This window comes from Motacilla alba, chromosome 4, assembly GCF_015832195.1.
Source record: "Motacilla alba alba isolate MOTALB_02 chromosome 4, Motacilla_alba_V1.0_pri, whole genome shotgun sequence".
Lineage (NCBI taxonomy): Eukaryota > Metazoa > Chordata > Aves > Passeriformes > Motacillidae > Motacilla > Motacilla alba.
This window is the reverse complement of record NC_052019.1, coordinates 35,365,892-35,387,519: the sequence shown is the minus strand read 5'-3', so window position 1 is coordinate 35,387,519 and position 21,628 is coordinate 35,365,892. Positions and strand designations below refer to the sequence as shown.

Sequence of the window (21,628 nt, the reverse complement as noted above, 5' to 3'; positions counted from 1 at the left end):
TTACCAGCCTTTTAAAGTAAAACGTTTGTTCTTCTACCAATGTTATTTGAATAAGTACTTTGTGTATTAAAAAATATTTGCATGAAACACAGCTGTTAAGGCTTTGAATTGAGTATTAGAATGAAATGGGGAAACAGCATTTGTTGAATATCACAGTAGTAAAAACTGCCGCAAATACCAGTAACATTCATTCACGGAAGTATAATCTAGCTCTTCCAACAGAGTGAAATTCATGCTTGTGCAGATGGCTCCCACATGGCCCATGCCTCATTTAAATCCCTCTTAATCCCTCTTTCGAGAATTCAGGTTGGATTTATGCAATTCATAGTCCTTGTAGTGACCCTCTGCCAAAAGTGAATTTTATGCTGTGCTGCCATTTTATTTCTATTACCACTTCAAGCTGCAGTGTGTTGACCAAATTAACCCTGTATCCTGGCACAATTCAGTCAGTCCCTTTAAAAGCTGAGAACACCGTTACTTTTACCTTGCTCTTCTTCCTCTTGCGTCGGAATCGCAGGAGTTCTTTATGCTGCCTCGACACAAAGTTTACAGCTGCATACTCCAGAAGGGCAGAAAACACAAAGAGCAGACACACCGCCATCCAGATGTCAATGGCTTTGACGTATGACACCTATGAGAGGAGACAGGAGAAGTCTGAGTGTGTTAAAATGTTCCACAGATGTGAAGTTTAGTACTTCATGGCAGGAGGAAGTGCATTAATATCTCCATATCCCAACAATACTTTTATCAAACAAAACTTTGCATGAAAGTTAGACAATAATAAGAAGAACAATTCAATGTATGCAGAATTTTTGTTAAAAAAATGTATTCTTTCACAAAGTGTGTTTAAATAATTAACAGTTCTTTATAGTGTATAACATCACAAACCAAACAACCTTCATAAAACACATGCTCTTCCTTCATTTGTCCCACTGAGATCTGAGAATGACACTAAGGAAGTGAAAAATAGCTTGTAGTGAGACCAGTTAGAATTCCTGTATTAAAATGGATGTAGTGAAAGTTCCTGGAATAAAAATTAGATAGAAGAAAGGAGATAGGTCTAGTAGATAGGTGTGATGGGTTCATTCTTTGCTAATATAGGCACAGGAAATCAAATGCATAGTTTCAAATTACTCCTGTAGTTCTGTTACAGTGAAAGTACTAAAAATCAGATACAGGTCAGAGCTCATTGCAATCCTGTATTGCCAAGACCAGATGCAGGACATCATCTGAACCTACTCCGTCTTTGCAGCATTACAAGAGGTTTTTTATATAAGCAAAGATAACTAACTTCAGGACTCAAAATGTGAAAAAATAACCTGCAACTCTCTGTTAGCCTCTTACATTGTTTTTTTTTTGCGTTTTTAGAGCATTCCGCTTTATCTGTTGATGCTAACTTTGGATACATTCAGTTCCATATATTTGGGACACAAAGCATGCTCAAATCTGTTAAGACTACCTGTTTTACTTAAGAAAAAAAGTTAATTAGACAAAAATATCATGCTAAAACTAATACAGAATTGAAATTTGTTTTTTTTTTTTGTTTTTTTTTTATGCATTTTATTTCTATTAGCTGCAATGGCATATGAAGATGGTCAAGGAGTAAGCCTTAAAATGAAATGGAAAATATTTAAAGTAATTCACAACTCAGAAAATTCACAACTCAGTTAATCATATAAATAAACTTTGAGTGATTTTTCACTGGGTTGAGAATAATTTTGTGCAATTGTTTGGAGCTGTTAAGGTTCACATTTTTCTACATCTTCATGTAAATGTGTTTGTAACTAGTGATCTGATTTTGGCAGTTTTGAGAAAGGAATATAAGTGAGAATATATGGTAAGAATCTATGGCCTTTAGAATTTCAGTCATATCTTCTAGCATATCACCAGATACTGAGATGTGAAAAAGGATGAGCCTGTCAATTGTTAAGCAGGGTTTATATAAAACTGAATAACACTGTTTTCACTACTTGTTAAGGTTTATGGAATTAACTAGATATGTGGCTGGCTGTATAGTAGAGACAGGGGAGAAACAGAATATATTTGACTGGAGAATCGAAAAACCCCTAAATATTTCAAAATTATTTATCTGCTTCAGGAAATGACTGGATGCTAATAATTAAAACACATAAGGTTGACTGAAAGTGTTTGCCACATAGCATTATGATTAATACAGAACAAGCAAAGGAAATTTAGCCTACCTTTGGAAGAGATGCTCGTGAACCTGAACTTTGTGTTGTCATGGTCAGTACAGTTGTTATGCCTAAAGCCACTCTGGCTGGAGCTGCATCCATATTGATCCAAAATGACACCCAGGAGAGAATCACGATCAAGAGGCTCGGTATGTACATCTGGATGAGATAGTAACCCATCTGCCTCTCCAGGTGGAATCGGACTTCAATACACGTAAACTTTCCTTTTTGCAACAAAGAAGAAATATTCAAGAGAAATAGAATGCTTTTACTGTGAACACCTCTTGCATAATCTTAAAGAATATATGTGATGTCAAATATATATGTTCACAAGAAAAAGATTTATGTTTTGAATTCTCCACAGTGACTTATAATAAAGACATTCCCCATTATAATAGGAGTATCTTCTGGAAAGAAAAGGGGCAGGCAGAATATCTGAAAAATTAAGACTTTGATAAGGTCTGAAATTTTTATTTTCTTATAAAAAACCCCATGATTCATTTTAACAATAGGAAATTTGCTCTATGAGATCACACTTTTTTGTGACTTATGATTTGGAAATACCTCTGTGCACAAGGAAAATGCTTGCTTCCCCATTGTATAATATCTCCTTTATATTTGGTTCAATTTTAAACTTAATTTTATTTTTATTAAGAATTGGAAAAATATAGTGATATCAGTATGGGCATTAGGTTATCAATGGGAGAATCTGCTAAATCTCTCCCTGTGTCCCTGTTCAAACAGTTTCAGCTCATAAGAGAAATGATCAAGTTTCAAACACTGACTGAAGACTAGAAAGGCCAGAGTTAGGAAACTTTAGGAAGGAGTTTAAATGACCTAGTTTTATCCAGATACTAAACATTAAGCAACTTATACTGATTTATTCAAGCCAGAAAAAAAAATCTATTGGTAGCTCATAAAAATTTCATAAACCCATATTTTTAGATTAGCCAGATTGTTGTGGGGTAGGGTTTTTTTTTTTCCACCCTGCAAGCTGTAGATTATTTCACAGATCTTGACCCAGCCTCATTAGATTTTCTAATTCTGCCCAGTGGCCATATCAGTCACATAAGGATGGTGCTGAAGGCAATGCTGTTACTGCAAGTGGTGTATACATAAAACAGTTTCTCACAGCAACAAATATACATAACACAGTTTTCTTCCTTATTTTCAGTGACAACTTTTCCTAATTCTAAATTTAACAAGGAAGGCTATATGGTTATATATTTCTTAAGTGGTATGAAGCTCTTTGGTTATATTTTCCACTCATTTTTGATAGATATTTTCCTAATCAATTTCTAGGTGCTAAAATGCCATTTTATACATTATTTCCATATTAATAGAGATTTGATACTTATCAGATTAAAAAATTATGTAATGTAATTTAAAAAATTATGTTATGGATTTATAAGCTTATACTATACTAATATATTGTGTTTTATGCCGTGATAATAGTGTTAGGCATACAGAAATGAACTTCAGATAAAGGCAAACAAATATTTTTTATTATACTAAGTGCTTCTGAACTTCATTATTTTCATAACAGTTCTTTTAACAGGCCACTAATTTTTCTATGATGCCACAATTAATGTAATTTTAAGACAATTTTATTCTGCTGAGGCACTAAAAAATCAGAAAGACATTAGTAATAATGTTTAATTTTAAGGTTACTGAATCTCAGGAGTTTTATATCTGCAAGCTCAATTATTAGTTCCATTTCTAATTGCCAGTGTTTTCTGAATCCTATCTACACTCCCAAAATCTGTGTCCCAGATCCTGGCTCAACCATCTGCTACCACAGCTTCAAGACTGATTTCTGCCCCAGTCACTGGATGACATTCTGGTTTTATAAAAGTGAATGAGATTTTGGTGTTTAGTTGAGAAAGGCCAGGATATTCCCCTACGTTTCTCTTCCATGGTCTTCAAAAGGATACCTATGCAATCTAGTGTTTCACTTAGCAGTTCAGTATGCCCCAAATAGCCAGAAGTTCTGCACTGACTGGCCTTTGTTGGAATCATATTCTTACTTCAAACTGGTTCTCACCCTGAGGATTTCTTTTTTTTGTGACATTCATACTGTTAATTCAGCAGCCTTGGAGAGCAGCAGTCTGTCTAATGCATCACAGTAAATTGTGGTGGTAAGGAGAGACAGAAATGCATCAGCCCAATCTAGGTCTAAGCAAAGCCATTTTATTTGGCATCATATCAGTAAAAATTGTTCAGCATGCAACATTTTCTTCTTATAAGGTCCTATATTCTCCTTTCAAAAAAATTAGGAAGGAAAGCTAAGGAGCATCAGACTGCAGAATATATGCATATGCATATATGAAATGTCAATAAACATTAGCTACTGTTTGTATGTTGGTTTTTTCCATCCAGAGAAATGTGGGATGAGAGATCTGAGTTTCTTTCCTGAGGACCCCAGTGGACTTGACCTATTACAGAGCACTCAGTACAAAAATTCTGTCGTCCTAAACAGTGAACAGTATATAATATAGTAGCTCTGATATGGATTATTTTATGTGGTTGCAAATTTGACAGATCCAATTGAACTAAGGAGGAAGATAAGAATAGTTGTAAGCAACAGAATCCTAAAAAATTAAAGAGATTCTAAATGAAAGAAGTGCAAATGGAATATATTGTAATCACAGGGAAGGACAGAAAAATGTGGGGATAATGAAGAGGCCAGAACTAGGACTGAATGATGTGTCAGAGGAATTATACAAAAACATTTTCTTGCTTGATTTAGTATTTTTGTAAATATCATTGGCCAAGGGAAAAAAACCCTCAAAACCTATAACACCAAGACCAAACAAAAAATTGAAAAAAAAAAAAAAAGAAAGCAGAATCTGTCTCAAAGTAGAAAAAGACCTTTGCTTAGCTCCACAACATGTGTAACCTAGAGGCCTGCCTTTCTTAGACCCAGAAAGTTTATGGACTTGCCAGACATACTTCCAGTGCTTCCTAGTTAAGCCTACTGTGTTCCTCTCTTCCAGTACAGCACTGAAAAATTAATATATAGCATCTCCTCCAGAAGACTGGTGGCTACCCAGGTACCCTTCTCTGTTGCTCCACCACCAAGTGCTGGAGAAAGGCTGCAGGTGGCAGTCAGTCACAGCACTGCAGTTGCAGCAGCTGCTGGTCTAAGTGTGAAAGAATTGATGTTAGCTTTTTCCCTTCCTGACTGAAATCAGAACCACCTGCATAAACTTGGCTAATGAAGTTGAGTGGAAAAAGAAAACACTTGCCCTAGCAGATGTGAGCTCCAGCCAGCAGAGGCTGTGATGTTTTTTCCCACCTGAGGCAGCATCCAGCTGTGGGCCTCCTTTCTCTTCCTGTATTCCATTTCAAACTCAAAGCCAGGTTAGCTGTGGTTTGATCTATTTGACTGAATGCTTGAATGGATCAGAAGAGAGACACTCACAAAGAGAAATACCCATGAAGTCACTTCAGCTGAGTAATGAGATACACAAGCAACTAAGAGCATAGCTCTAATAATTCATTTTCAGTACAGGAAAGGTAAGATCCAGTTCATTTTGATATGCACTGTGAATGTCCCAGAGAGTGCCTAGCAGGAGGACAGGAATCCCTTCTGGTATTGTGGCTTTGCTGAGGCTGAGCAACAAATTAAGACCTGATGGTAGTTTCAGACTAAAGCTAAATACAAGTGTGCACACAATCCTTCACAAAGGATTTTTTTGTAAAGCAAAAGAAAGAAAAACTACGCAGGGCCTCCCAAAATAAATATTTTTTCTTGAACTGAAGTTACTTTTTTTGTGTTTGTAAGCCTAGCCTAATCAGGGATTTAAGTGCATGCAAGGCCCCAAAAATGTTGACTTGATGAGCATTGTACCTATGCATATGAAGTGAAGATACTGGTGTATATGCATGTGATGGTGCATTTTTATCTCTTACCCTTATTCCTTGGTAACAACAATGTTAGAGCTGCTGAACCGGCAAAATTTCCATGCAATGTCCATGCTGAAACCATTAGTGTAGTGAAAAATAAAATAGTAGTCAATCTATATGATTTTTCTTTTTCTTAGAAAGCATAAATTGCTTTTCTTTGGAGTCAGTATCTAGATCACACACTATTTTTGTTGTTTCTTCCATGGCCAACCCAAGAAGAGCATTTTTCTACTTCAGGTCATCTTCACACTACACAGCCTCCTCTGATTGTGTCATGTGCTGTTTAAAAAATGGGCTACGCAGGCAGCAGTATGTTCGTGTCATTAAAAGGTACTGTCAGTAGGGGGGGATGTGCAAGAAAATCAAGCATAAGTTGTAAATTCAAGTCATAAAGAGTTGTCTTTTATAGTTTCATCTGTCTCAAACTGTCCCAGAGGTAAGAGTTGGTAGGAGTTAAAATTATTTGTCTCCTTTTAGCAACCCTTAAGGTGTCTTTTGCAGAAAACTTTTCTTACTGTACCACTATAGTGTCATAAACATGTTGTGGTTCCCAGGAAGGCTGAGTAGCTGTTTCTGAAGCTATACAGAAATTTTTAATAAGGGATAATTACTTCAGAATTCTGAGTCAAGGAAATAGTCTGCCTGAGAAATAATTAAGAAAGGAGTAACAATTATTAAACTTCTATAGAATTAAAAATTAATAGGATAATAAAATATGAAATGAATAAGTATAAATGAATGAGAAAAGAACTAAGCATGCAGAGTTCAACTGTCAATCCATGCAGAATGGAGAGTTATCTGCTGAAGATTCTTGATACTACTTCAGATAGCAGTAAATGCTAGTCTGACCTTGTAAGAAATTGATAATGCTAATAAATGATTTACTGTGAACTATCTTATGCATATAGAAACACTGTGGCTGAAGCACTGTACAGCTTAATGAAATTACATGAATCTATTTACTTAAAATAAAAAAACTTCTGCTTGGTGAATAGAGATGATTTAAAGCTTAGCAAAATTGAACAGAGTTAGGCAAATCTGAATAAATCATGGATATGTGTCTTGGATCTGGGAGTAAATATTTCATATTCTGATTCCAACGCATCTGTCAGTATGGATGTAGACTACACAATTCTGATTTTACCAGGGACTGATAGCCAACAAGCAGCAAGTCTAGCAATCAAAATATTGCTGGCTGTGGAGATTTGCTAACAGAATCCTGGGGCAATTGAATGTGATGATGTTCTGCCCTGGTTCTGTTCCTTTGCAACAACACTTCATTTCTCCTCTTGAAAAAACATCTAGAGACAAAGGCTTAGCACAAAATTAGAGATAAAACCTGAGAGACAGCAGGAAAGGAGAAAGGGAGAGTGAGACTACTTCAGTGGCTAGGATATGCTCAACCTAAATGGCTGACTTAGATTTACATCTCTTAATACAATAGAGAGCTTCTCCCACTTGCCTGTCTTCTGGAAAGCCATTTCTTAAGCACCTCAATTCCTCTACTCCCTATATCCTGACAGAGATCCTAAATTCAAAATGAGCTTGAAAATTGCATTAGATGGAGTATTTCCTTCTCGGTGTTATTCTAAACCTCTGCTGCGTTTAACATCTTTAGACATGTATAAACCAGATTTTGTCATCTTATGTGGAAAAAAAAACATATTGTAAAAGCCAGTTGACACTCTTTTCTCTATAGAGGTAAAGATAATGATAGTTCTTTCTTCTCAAGACAAAAGTTAGACTCTTCCTCCAAAATGAAGCAATAGGTGGACTCAAGAAATGGATTTTGTATATATGATGCAATATGGCGACTGCATCTCATGCCTTTGACTGCTTTCTAAAGTTGAATATGTTGGATTCACAGGTTCTTACTAAATGGTTGCCACTGCCATGCATTGAGTATTTTTATCTACTCCCTGTACAAGGACAAATAGTTACTCAAAACAAGTATCTGTAGCAGGACAACCCACACTTGTGTTCATGACATATAATATACATTGCAAATATGATGTTACTGCAGGCCATCACAGACCTTCCCTTTGCTGTATTTCTTCAGCCCTTCCTTAATGCTGATTCTGGCATTTGTCTCCTCCTGAGCTGGGGAACTTCAGTGTGCTAGGTAGTGGAAAGTTAGTCCTTTAAATACCTGTGTGTTAAAGGCCCAGACAGATGAAGTTTGATCAGTATTGTCCTGAGAGAAAATCATTCATCATTCATCAACACTTTCATTAAAGGCCCTGCATATATAAACCCTAGTGTTTTTATCTAGTACACAGGATGGAATCACCCTGGCAATGGTCATTGCCTTTAGTCAGAGTGTGGCTATCGGCTCCAACTGTCTTCAGACAAAATGGATTGGTGAAAAAACAAGATTTGTTTGAAGTTATCCATGTTGAAATTCTGAGGACAATTTTATCTTCTAACTGAAAAAACGTCTTAGCTGAAAATAGAGAGTCTTGGGAGGAAATGAAATGCATTGCCATGAGGGATCACATAGACCACCAGCACTTTCCTTTTGCCTTTTGTTGAGTGCTTTCTTTTTTCTCTGCATCTGCTAAAATTAAGATTGCAATTAACATCTCTTGGCAACAGCATGTTATGTATAACACTGCAGTCAGAATAGCAGATGATTTTCACAGAGAGGATGAAGGAGCATGAAATATATAAACTGAATTTTCCATGAGGCAATACTGTCTCCTTTACTTTCTCTCCTGTTTGAGTCATTATCAGGATCACCATAAGAAAAGCAGTTCACTCGATTTTACCTTTTTCAGTAAAGACATTTCCTTTTTTTATTCTTCCAAGAATGTGACACTTGTTTGAGAGCAACTCTGCTTTACTTATTACTGAAATACAGCTAAATGCTTTCTGTTCTTCTGCCTTCCAGTGATAAAATTTTTAAACAAAAAATAAAATTAATAAATTATGTGTATGCAAAGCTCATTATTTCAAGAGATTTTTACCTATAAACCTGATTGTGTATAAGTAAACTTAGCTGAAATAATTTTCATACCTTTCTGAGAAGAAGTCAGGATAATGAAAAAGCACTTGCTAAGTTCAGTCTCTAGAAACTTTCCAATTTGCACTTTAATATAAATTTTAGTTTGAGTGTATTTTGCTGATAAAAGCTGCTTATAAAAGTAATCATGTTTTCCTATCATAAAGTAGATAAAACACTGTATCTATCTTCATACAGCCTGAAAAGAAATTATGATTTTCCAGTGTCTAACACATAGAACTTGACAAATTTTCATTTACTAGGCACTTGTCTATGTACCCAAAGCCAAGATTCACAAAATGACTCTAGGAATATCCTGCCATTCAGTTTTTCTTTCAAATCCCAGTCTGTGGATATCAGCAATTTACTGGGGGAAATCAGTGCTGAGGCTGTCACCTGTCTTTGACTACACAGATTCCTGGACAGGAAGGAAGTGTCTTTACATGGCTTTTTTGGAAAAAAAATACTGAGGCAGGTGGTAAACTTGAGATTGGTGTAAGACTGATAATGACTGCAGTAAAAGACAGTTGAAAATAAATATGGAAAAGAGAAACTATTTATTTTTCAGCTTGATAAATTTGCATTTGTAGTTCTCATGTCCCTCAGAATGGAGAACTGAGCTGCATTGAGCAGTACCTTCGTAGGCTGGGAAGCCAGCATCATGCACAGATGGGTGATGAGGATGGAGTAAACCCATGCCCTGATACAGGCTGAGGGTGGACTGGGTAGGCAGCAGGTCTCCTAGGCTTGGGAGCCTGAGAGATATCGGGTTGAACAGAAGTCTTGTGATGTGAAAGACTTGTCATGTGCTGCACTGTGTTATCCAGGACAGAGAAGGGAGAAGTATAAACTAAAGAGACATTTAGATGTAATGTTTCCACTTCCAGGACAGATGATGAATTTTTATTCAATGAATCTTTAAAGTAGAATGCTCAAATTTGATCAGTGCAGGGTTGACAATTGTAACCTCTTTGCCCTTGAGAAAAATGCCTTGTTGGAGTCAGACAGTGCCATTCTGTCATTTTGTGCGTCTAGGGATGGTCACATCCTCAGCCTGCCATAGGCTCTGTTTTACAAAGTGTTTCTAATTTCTGTTTTTTCAGTGAAGGAATGAGCAGCTTCAGAGATTTCTCACCCATAGACTATCTCCTGGGTAAAAAGTACAAATCTCCTTTTTGGAGAGATGTTCTATGAAAAAAAAACAACTGAGGGAGTTAAAAAGTCATGTCTTAAAAAGTGCTCCTATAGTCTCAAAAAGAGTGGTTTAGGTATTTCTCAACACAAGCAAGGGTTTGAGTTGTCAGAGTAAGACATTGGAGTTATGTCTCCTTTAATCACTGTCATCAAGCTGGCAGCAAAATGGCTGAATATGAGGCACTAGGTTGGCTGAAGGTGAGACTTAGAAGGGCCACAATCTACAGGTGTTAAGCACCTTTTTTGACAATGGGGGAACAAATGGGATCATGAGAAAAAATTGTGTTTGGGATGTGCATATTAGGAAGTCAGATGGGGAGTGTGGAGCTAAGGAAATATGCTGCTCATCAAGATTGCAATTATCAGAAAAGGTGACACACAGAATCTATCAGTTCTGGTGGTGAGTGCAGCAATCATAGCTCTGCTGTTTCCAGGACCACCAATTCTTCAATGCAAAAGGCATTATTAGACCTAAGACAGTTCTGAGCAGCTTCACTCAAGTGTGGGTGTAAAACATTATCCATGATGCAGGAGTAAAGCCAAGACTAATTTATGCCTGGTAGCCAATGCCATTATCTATCAATTCATGCTACTGTATACTGGGCTTTTTGCAGCTGAGTTTGAAATAAAATTTAGGTGTTGCATAACAGCCCAGGGAAGCAATTAATGTCACATAGGAAGGTGGCAAAGCAAGACCGTCCTTGTAATGTAATTGATTCATGTGTGATTTTTCTGGTTGTTATGATTCTATTTCACTTTCCAAATTGGTCACTGTGGATATGCTTGTAGATGCAAAACATGAAGATTATCAGAAATATTGCTGTATCACTTCAGAACACAAGATTTGATGAGCCATTCTGCTGTACTGTTGCTGAAACTGTTATGTCTCTATATTTAGACATATATTTAGTTTATTTTTGAGCTCTGGTTACAGTGAACCATTTTCAGTTGGACATGAAACACCGATGGGACATGCACTGATGAGTTTCCACATACTGTCCTGAAGCTTCATGCTAATTTGCTTCACATGGAGAATTTTGGCATTTTTTTCTGTTTTACAGGATGTCTCAGAAGAGCTTTCCATCCTGTGTTGTTACTAAATTTAATTTGAAAACTCTTCTTTGGTCACTTACTGCATACCAGCTGCAGTTGCTTAGCATTATTTTAAGAATTCACTTTATCTCATCTGTCATAGGCCAGGGAAACAGACTTCACATCATGTTTTAAAAATTGCTTTTTGTAATTTTTGGTTCTTCTGGAGTATCCTAAAGGCATATCTGCTTGCAGTATCTCATTGCAGAAGACTTAAGAAAGCACAGTACTGGCCATGTATCCAAGTGATATAGTGAAAATAGTTGTCTTTTAATATAATGCTTATAGGGTTTTAGCCTACAAATGGTAGTTAATAATATTGGTTGTAACAAAGAAATAAAAGGAATTCTTTCTCTCCTAGAAACCAAACCCCTCTAATCGGATTAAATTTGCTTCATACTGAAGATTTGAATAAAAAAAAAATATTTGGGACAAAATACTGTTATCTCGAAAAGGCAACTCTCACAATAAATGTAGTCCTTCATGGGTAAAACCACCTTGTCTTTCTGATTTGCCCTGAAAAAGTTCTGTACATGTATTTTTGCTGCTGTAACTCAGAGCAGGCTGCTCAGCCAGCTGCTTTCTCTGGTGAGGCCATACCTTTCCACCTGCTGCTCAGCATCAGCGTCATATTTTTCTCCCTGCCCATCACAGGTAGGTCCCACAGCTGTGCAATTGCTTTATCTTTTGCTGACATCTTTTATCATTCTCATCCTCTAACTGCATCCAGGCTTCCAAGGTTTCTGTGTTATCAAATGCCTTGATTTTTTTGTGGACAAGTTAAATGGTCCAATTACTTATTCAGTACAGGCATGAGCTTCATCTTTCCAGGGCTGTGGGTTGCACTCACATCTTAGAGCATGTTTGGCCACAGAAATGCAGTTTGGTCAAAGCAATACAGAATACAACAGGCTGCTGATTGGCCACACTGTCCTCTAGACTTATTGCAATAAACCCCTCCTCTCACCTGAATGTGACAGAATTGCAGACACAAACACACTAGTGGCCACATCTTGAGAACCATGAGGCCTCACATGCAGTTAAGAACATCTGTTGCTCCTGCTTCTCCACTCACCTTAGGGCCACAGTGAAAAAAGAGTACATATTACCCCATGTAACCTAATATAATGTGCCTAGGCACAGCATATTTTCCTGTTTTTCCTTAGATAAAAATTGATACCAACTTAAATAGGCTTGAAAAATAGGTTGTGAAGAAAAATGTAGTGCCTTCAAAATATTGAAAAAAATGAATTTTTAGTCAAAATCACAAGGTTTAAACTCAGATGATTATAATGTAAGTTATCAGACAAATGAGTAAGAGTACAACTCAGCTTTGGGTGGAGAGTTTGGAAATCAATGGAAATTCTGAGATTTCAAACCAGGTTTCCATTCAGTACGAGGTTAAGCATCACAGTAATGTCTTCATTTCTCAGAGATTTTTGATGTATCATGTTATGCAAATGAACTTTAGAAAAAAGAGAAGAATACTTTATGCCACGATTTCTCATTAGTTAATATCATATACAGGGTATAGAATGCAATTACAGACACTCATTAAAATGGCACAAAAGCAGGAGAATCCTAAAAAGAAAGGCTAAGTTGCTTGTATATCTCAAAGGAGACTAGAAAATAATGAAAATAAGACTTTCTTATTTGTCATAAGGATTATGGTAGAAAGGAAAAAAGGAATTTCTATTTTATCATTAACAAAGAAATGTCTGAATCAAAAAAATTACTCTGCTATAGGGTACGTATCACAAATTTTAGAAGGTTTTCAAGGATTATCCAGATATTGGTATTTGCACAATAAATGTGCATGTTAAGTATTTCCATTTTATTTTAGAGAACACTTCAAAATATCCCTACCAGTATCTTCCTCCTCTAAATGGAAATTGAGAGACCCTTCTTTTCTCTTAGGGCAGCACTGCAGTTGTGATAAAATTCAGTGCTGGAAAGCACTCCTCCTTAATTTTGATTGTAGCAGGACATTCCTCATAAACACCACTTATTCAATTTTCTCTTCCTGACATTTCGGCAGAATCCAAATGAATCATTCTAATCTTAAATTTTAAGACATGTCTAATCATACTGGAGAGCAAAAATTAAAAGATATATGGATTAGAATGAAAGAGTTTTAGCTTGTTTTCTCAAAAGAATATATAAACTATGCATTCTTAGGCTTTGCTTTTCAAGATTATTGTGCTTGTGATTGTTCAGTAATTAAAATAGTTTTTCCCAATTAAAAATAAAAACATAATAACTACATTATTTATGTTAATCTCCTCCTTTTTCAAATAATCCCAGAGATGAGCTAAATATCTAGTTCAACAAAGACCTCAATTCAGTATCATAGAATCATAGAATTACATAATTATAGAATGGCTCGAGTTGAGAGACCCTAAAGATCACCTAGCTCCAACCCCCCTGCCATGAGCAGGGACACATTTCACTAGATCAGGTTACTCAGAGCCCCCATCCAACCTGGCCTTGAACACTTTCAGGGATGGGGCAGCCACAGCTTCTCTGGGCACCCTGTTCCAGGGCCTCACCACCTTCACAATAAAGAATTTCTTCCTGATATCAACACCTACTCTCTTTCAGTTTGAATCCATTCACACTTGTCCTGTCACTGCATACTCCTGAATAGTTTGTACACCTGGACATTGCACGCCAAGAATCCTTTCAGCTCACTCCCCTGCTGTATGAAGCAGGGCAGGGATAACTCAGCTTGGCAGCCCTGTGTCCCTTTTTCCTGACTGAGCCAGGCTATGATCAGTGCACTGCATGTAGACCTTTGGATTTCAGTAGTTCTTCAGATCCCACATTGTAATTGTGATCACAGCACCTAGTGAACAAGTAATGCCCCTGACTGTACAGTTTTTAAATTATTTCAACTCTATTTTCTTAAGGTACCTATAATTAAAATTTTGTTCAGTCTTCAGGTAGTTTTAGTTTGTTTGCCAGTTATTAAAAGTGCATTACCTTGCACAAAGCACCTGTATGTTTTAACCGTCTTCTGAATTCTGGGAGAACATTTAAAATATACCCCAACTGTGACATTGATTATAACAATAAATGTTAAATATCTTTTCAGTTGTAATCACTTTCCTACCTGTATTGTAATGCTTGGTGCAGTAACATAAATCCTTTTCCTCTTTCAGCAGAAACTGTGGCAGAGTGAGGCCTTCTGCTACTTGAACCGCTCCCTTTTCTTGCCACTCAAAAATGAGATCATTCATTGTGTATCCAACTAAAACAAAGAAAAACCCAAATAAACTCTCAGTTTACTGCAAACTTTGAAAAGCGGTAACATATCAAATTAAAATACTTTAAGTAAATGTTATACAATGAAGGTAATACAGAGGGTCTGCTGGTACCTGTTAATCACAAATTTTTATCTGCCATTCTATACCACACTGAATTGGAAAAGACAAAACAGCTGTCTAATGAAACTCTTTTAAATCTTAATAATTATATGATGTATTAATGGATTCAACAAAAGCATTTAATTTAGCTAAACATCCAAATCTCTTCAGTGCTTGGGAACATCTTTTTCTCCTCAACCCATGAAGGATAAAGTAGGCCCTTTACACTCAGATCTCTTCCTCCTTTTACTTGAGGTGAAATGTGGATTGTCAAAGTTATGCTTATGGATTTATGTAAATTTGAATGGTTAAGTGCAAATTGTTCAAAGACAACAATGAATTCAAAATTCTGCAGTAGTATTAGTTGAATTGAAAAACTGCTTTTCTCTCAAACTGGAACAAGACAAGGGAAAGCAATTGTTTATAATCTTCTCATATTAACTGACTGTGACATATAATGATATTATTAAGCACTCAGCTTTAATGTTCAGACTCCTACACTTATCCATACCTCATGCGTGTGTATAAGATTAGCTATAACAGCAAAAGACACACTAATCAAGGCCCAGACTTTGCAACAGACAAGTACTTTTCCCTTCTATTTCCCTCTCACCGATAAATGTTTTCATGGGATATCATCAGGGAAAATATCCCCATTTCTTCTGAATATGTGATCTGTTAACTTTCCCAGGCATTGCATTCTGATTTTCTTTCTAAATAAATTTTATCTGGTTACTAGAACTGGAAAAAAAAAAAAAGGCTTCATATTTTCATTCAAGTTTAAGCCACATATACTAGAAGGAACCAGAAGGTAAAAGGAGAATTTTTTTCATCTGATTTATATAGCTTTCAGCTTCATTGAAATATTTCCTTTCTGCTTTGGTCCAATATTAACAAGCTGTTGAAAATGACCTGTTGAGAACCAGAAATTCTTTTAACCTTTCAGTAACAAATTACTGTTCAAAGTACATTGTTCAGAGCCTTCTAAGAGTAACTGTCTGCGCAAAATTACTGACCTTTTGAGTTTCAGCAAAAAATGAACCTCTTTGGTGTGTGGGCATAAATCTCACCCCATTATATTCAGTGACTTTGTTACTCTTTTAGTACACCTATAAATGGCATTCAGTGACCTGAAAACTGAGATAATTTTTATCTTTTCTGATCTATGTTGAATGAAACAAGGAGCTAAGAATTAGTGTTTATAAAAAAAAAAATATTTTCAACACTTCTTCTTCCTTCTAAGTTCTTGATGTCTTTTTTGGGGAAAACCTTTATACAGGGTATTCACAGGAACTCAGGCTGACTGTTGATTTACTTGGCACTTTTTTGAGGCTGGATAAATATGATAGAAATGAGACCACCATATCCTTTGGAATAAGTCATTAAGATCAGACATTGCTCAAGCCAGTACAAGCATATATCAATAAAACACTTGCTTTTCTTATTGATTGCATGAAACTCCATAAACACCATTAAAATTCACTATTAAATGCCATAAACTGTGAAAAATCAGAAGTATATATCTTATCAAACTTTGCATGGATTCAGACAAAAAGCAGTTGTGTGTAAAGCAGATTACCACTTGAAGCATGTAGATTATGGCCAGAAGTGATATTCCCAGAGTAAAACTCATTGAACTGGCAAGAAACAACTGCTGTGTCAAAATTTTTTTTCACTAAATCAGGTTCATTCATCTCTAATGCATGTTTCAAATTTTGATTGTCTACTCTGCCCACAAATTCTTCTATAATGCAATATAGTACAAATAATAGCGGCACATTCAAAATGCTGCTGTAGTAATTAATTTTTGTGATGTTTACATTTTAAATGCCCAAATGCAGTGTTAGCATTCAAAACTGTAATTTCAGTTCTGTAACTCAAGGTCATAGGCATAAATTAAAAGTGTCTTAAAATACAGAGAACTTAATGGAGATGTGAGTTTCTGTTATACCAAATAAATAAAATAGTATAATGTTTCCACTAGCATGTTAAATTAAATCAGCTTGAATGAAATCAAAAGAAAATGTATTTTTTCAATAAATTTTATGAAGAGGACCTGCTGAATAGTCCACTGCTTAGCGCGCAGAGCGCTCATGGTATTGTGTGCATTGTGCAGAAGGGGAAAAAGACATTTTTATAGAAATCACTCCTTAAAACAACCAGTGGTTACCATAGTGTAGTATTTATTACTATTTATTACTATTACAGTTTAGGTATGTGGTGCTATGTATGCAATGAGCCTAAAATACAGTCCCCGGCACACTAATTTTGTGACTTCTGCTGAATAACTGTAATAACTGCTCCTGTCCTGTTCTAGAAATACTAAAACTGAAGTCCACCTGAGCTTTTGATTCTTGCCTACTTGCTCCCTGATTAACAAATGTGCATTATCTTTAAAACAATGTCAAAAAAAGTCATTCAGTAACATAAATTTAACTAAAAGTCTAACTGCCTCTTGCTGATACTGGTCTGCTTTTGAAGATTAGAAATACACTGTGTGTAGTTTCCAAATGGTCTATGAGAGAAAAAATATGAGAAGTTGTGTTCCATTACATGGTTATCACTGTGCAAATGGAGCAGTAAAGTGTGTCTTGGAATGTGAAGGCTTTATTCTGAATGGATGTGTGGCTACCCGTACAAACTTGTGCAATATGTGTCAGTTATATTGTTAGATATATTATGCAACTTGTAAGAACTGCACTGAAATGTGTAGCAGTTATAAAGAACAAGAGATTTCTCTTTAGGGCCTAGAAGGGATTAACTGCAACCAGCATGATATTTAGCCTCTCATTACACCAGAAGATTTTCTTTTTTGACGATGAGGTGTTGTTGGTGACTATCATAAATTGCAACCAGATATTTTTATTACCAGTGGCTGGGAAGTACAGTGTTATGTAGGGAATTGTGAGTGGATAAATTTTATTGTTGAAAAAAGGACAGTCAGTCACTAGCCTAGGTAGCAGATGAGGGTGCAAAAAGTGAAACTTTTATTCTACATGAATAGCTGAAAGCAATGGAGGCTATAACCTTGCATGGTCTTCAGGACCAGCCCAACCTAAACTAAATCAAGTGGACTAGTAAAAGTTTCTGTCACTGAAATGCTGTGCACTGGGTTTTGGGTTTGCAGAGCATGAAAGAATGAAGGCTGGGAAGGGAAGCAGAATTGTTAAATTGCATTTTATGGGACAAACCAGCTTCTGTGGCTGAAGAGGGCAGTTAGCAATGTATTTAGTTTTGTCTGGTTACTGTGCAGTACTCACTCTTAATTCTATAAAGGTATTGCTAATTATGCACAATCTAAGCGGTATCATCATGGAAGTATAAAGAAAGGATAAAAAAAACAACCTCGTTATGTTTGAACAGTGGTGCTCAGGAGTTATAGGGCACGTTAGGTTACATTAATGCTCTCTCTATTAACCCAAAGTCTGAGGTCTTGCACATTTAAAATGCAAAAGCAGGAGGTAAATTGTTGGTAATTATATGAAAAAGACATCATCCCAGGAGAAGAATCTTTCCAGGGGAAGTATTTCTCAGGAAAACTCAAGAACTGTGTGAATGCTTGGCACTGTAGCCTCTGTGCAAACAGTTTTCTTAAAGAGACAAGTAATTTTCGGGAGCCTGAAGTCATTCCAGGTAATTAGCTAATGAAGCATATAATGGCAGACTGAGAGCTCTGCCTGAGATAAATATGATGAACTGGGGAACATTTATAATTTACTACAATGGAAGAAGGTCTGAAACAATTGGGAAACTTGGATTTGGTCTGCAGAAATATTATTTTAGAAAACAATATTTTCTGAAACAAAGTTGGTGATAAGTGTGACAAAATGAAAGTAAAACTGTCACACTAACAGAGGGAGAAGGTGGAAGAGATAAGGCATTGATGAAAAGTAGCTCTCAGGAATTGTGCCTGAAATAGTTGATGAAAGATTTTGAATAACTGACATCAAATAAAATTGAATTTAAGTGGTATTTTATTTAGTTGATGTAATCTATAAAAATACTAGCAGATGGTTGACAAGACAGACATAGTAACTTTAGACAGCACAGAAAATTGTTTAGCTAGAGTGAAAATTTTCAGCATTTTCAATTACAGGTTCCAGGAAAAATGTCAGGAAAAAACAATATGATCCTGATTAAATATTTCCAAGTATCAAGGGCATCTACAGTGTCTTGAAAGAAAAACCAAACTTTTCCCTTGGATGGACTCATCTTTCCCAGAAAAAAAATTATCTTTTCAAAATCAGTGTTGACAAGTTATTTTCAACACTCATATGAGGTTCCTGATAGAAAGAATTAGACTGTTTCTTTGGGTTTTATTTATTTTTTTTTCACTACCATTAATAATAAATATCAACTTTTCATTCATCCAATTTTGAATGTATAGGACTAAAGCCTGCCTTAAATGAATAGAGTTCCATTCAACCCACGTCGATCCACATTACTCTATAGAACTTATTGGAACCAAGGTATTTATGTCAGTTGCATGCTAAAAGTAGGAAGATTTTATTTTATCCAATTCAGTATCAATGGTAGGCATTAAAAGCCCATTATCTCATAGACAAGACAGTGGACATCCAACAAGTTTGTCTTGAAGAATTATTGAAGTGTCTAACATCTCTTCTCCTGCTTCTCCAAGGACTACACCATTACAGAAACACGTTATTCAAGGCAAGCAGCTCCCCTGTACCTTTAGAGACTCTACACCTTTGAACTGTCATTGTCTTTGCAATTCCAACATAATTCCTTTATCACATCTGCTGACACGGTTTTATTTGCTTTGTCCGTCGACCTACAGCACATCTTTCCAAGCCGTGAGCAAACTTCTGTTCCAGCTGAATATCAATTTATCCTGTAAATTTTCTACTGATTTTTTTCATTACAGGAAGGCTGTGCTTCCCTTGTGTCATTTTAAAATGCCTACAGGTAAATTAAAACCAAACTCATGTTTTCCTCATGTTCAATAAACAGACATATGTTCAGCATGAAAGAACTGAGCAGAGTAGCTGGCTTTTTTGTAAAAGAGTTTAGTTCAACTACAGTTTTTATTTTTAATCCCAGTGATTTATCGAAATTCTATTTTCATTTCTTTAATTTTTAGTAAGATACAGGTCCAAACCCATCAGTTCTTTAGGTGTCCAATTGAAGCAAGAACTACAGTCATGGTGACTAGGGTTATTCCACTACTCTTCTGTTGGGCATCCCATCAGTTTGCCTCCAGGACAGGCTGCCTGCTCATTACTGTTCCTAAGAGCATGACAGACATTTGAATTATGCCCTGAATTCCCAGCAACAAGCAGGGGGAAGACATGACAGAGCTAACGAATCTGGTTTTGGCTTGAGGTTAGAACAAATTCTTCTACATTATGCACTAAATATTTTAGCTTCAGAAATGAGCTGTGATTCATTAAAAGGCTAAATTTGTGTTGGAGCTCCAAGAAGGCAGGATTTTATTAAATGTACTTCTGAGCTGCTTTGCAAAGTGTCTGGCACTTGCTCTGACTTCTAAGTCGTTCTGAAGGAATCTCTCCCTGGGGATTTATGAGGTTATTTTTCTTAGCCCGAATTTTGGAAAATAGTAAAATTTCAGCTCAGCCCTCTAGCACATCTCTCAAACCTACTATTCTTGCTGAAGCCTATAGGTGTTCAGCTATCACTTTTATTCTAGTTTCTGTATGTCAGCAGCAGTTGTACAGTTCCTACTGCCCTTTCATCCTGCATTGGTCAGGAGCTGATGACTACAAGTATGCTGATCTTTGTAGCTGTGTGTCATGTCTCGCTTCAGATAGACACAATAGTTTGAGTCATCCATCTGCAGAATAAAAACCACAGCCTGAGCAGCTGATGATTTTTGTGCTGCTGAAATGGAGAGAAGCAGTGTGGTTCTACACCTTCTGGCACAGACAGGCATTGACCTAGTATGTCCATAATTTCTATCATTCAAGAAGAGACCTGAGAATTCCCTGGCAGATGAGAAATATGTCCCAGTTATTTTATCTTCCCTATGTTGTCTTTGTGCCGTTGTAGGAAAGGAAAAATGTGCATGTACTTTTCTCTAATGTACTGCTGCAGCCTTCACACCCATCATTCCACTTTCTCTAATTTCCAATTTAGAGAATGGGGGGAAAGAAATTGTGCAAATAATCATGTAGTACAGAGGGAATTTTCTTTAACAATCCAGAAGACAGGAACATGATTGCATAAAAAGACTAAAAAGCCTCCATAAATCAAAAGGGAAAAAAAAGGGACACTGTTTAATTTAAAAATCAACATCAAATTAAATTTATGAGGTAAGAAAATGTTTATACCTTACTTATGCTGCTTTTCATAGTATTTTTTCTTTTGTAACTTAGTCTTTTCAATATTCTTTGAAAATTCAGGAACATTAAATGTCACATAAAGCTATAACTGTAATTTATGAGTAAAGGAATGCTGTGAGGTAAAAGAGAAACTCAAATAAAAGAAAGACAACGAGCTCTAGCATATGAAAGAAAAACATTTCTTTCTGGGGAGACAGGCCACAGAAATAAATATGTATCTAGTTGACATTTCTTTGTATCCTATTCAAGCAGAATAAAACTAAAATTATCCCACATGCCTATAGGCTGCCCTGGTGTAAGGCATAGAACTGTAGAAGGGATTATTTCATATGTGCATTTTCATTTGTTCCCTTTCTAAGATAAAAAAACAGCTATTCTAGCTGCTGAGAAATCATTTGGTAAAATAAATCCTTTAAAAATAGAAGACATTTCTACTGAAATATTTTTCAGACACTTCATGATCTAATGAAGTACTTTTACCAGGGGCAAATCCAGCTGCTTAGACTGACCTTGGAGAAAACATTACATGAGCCAGCTAAAAATAAAGATATCATT

The 21,628-nt window shown here is 36.1% G+C and overlaps 1 protein-coding gene across 2 annotated transcripts in view; it reads right to left on the bottom strand.

The window, feature by feature from the left end:
• The window catches only part of GLRA3 (glycine receptor alpha 3), an 87,576-nt gene that overhangs the window by 13,601 nt on the left and 52,347 nt on the right, over positions 1 to 21,628 (bottom strand). For both annotated transcript variants that reach the window (XM_038135466.1, XM_038135465.1), the window contains exons 6-8: positions 14,501 to 14,638; positions 2,202 to 2,416; positions 485 to 631 (exon numbers count right to left, since the gene is read on the bottom strand). In XM_038135466.1, coding sequence (XP_037991394.1) covers positions 485 to 631; positions 2,202 to 2,416; positions 14,501 to 14,638 — 500 coding nt within the window. The remainder of the gene's footprint in view (positions 1 to 484; positions 632 to 2,201; positions 2,417 to 14,500; positions 14,639 to 21,628) is intronic.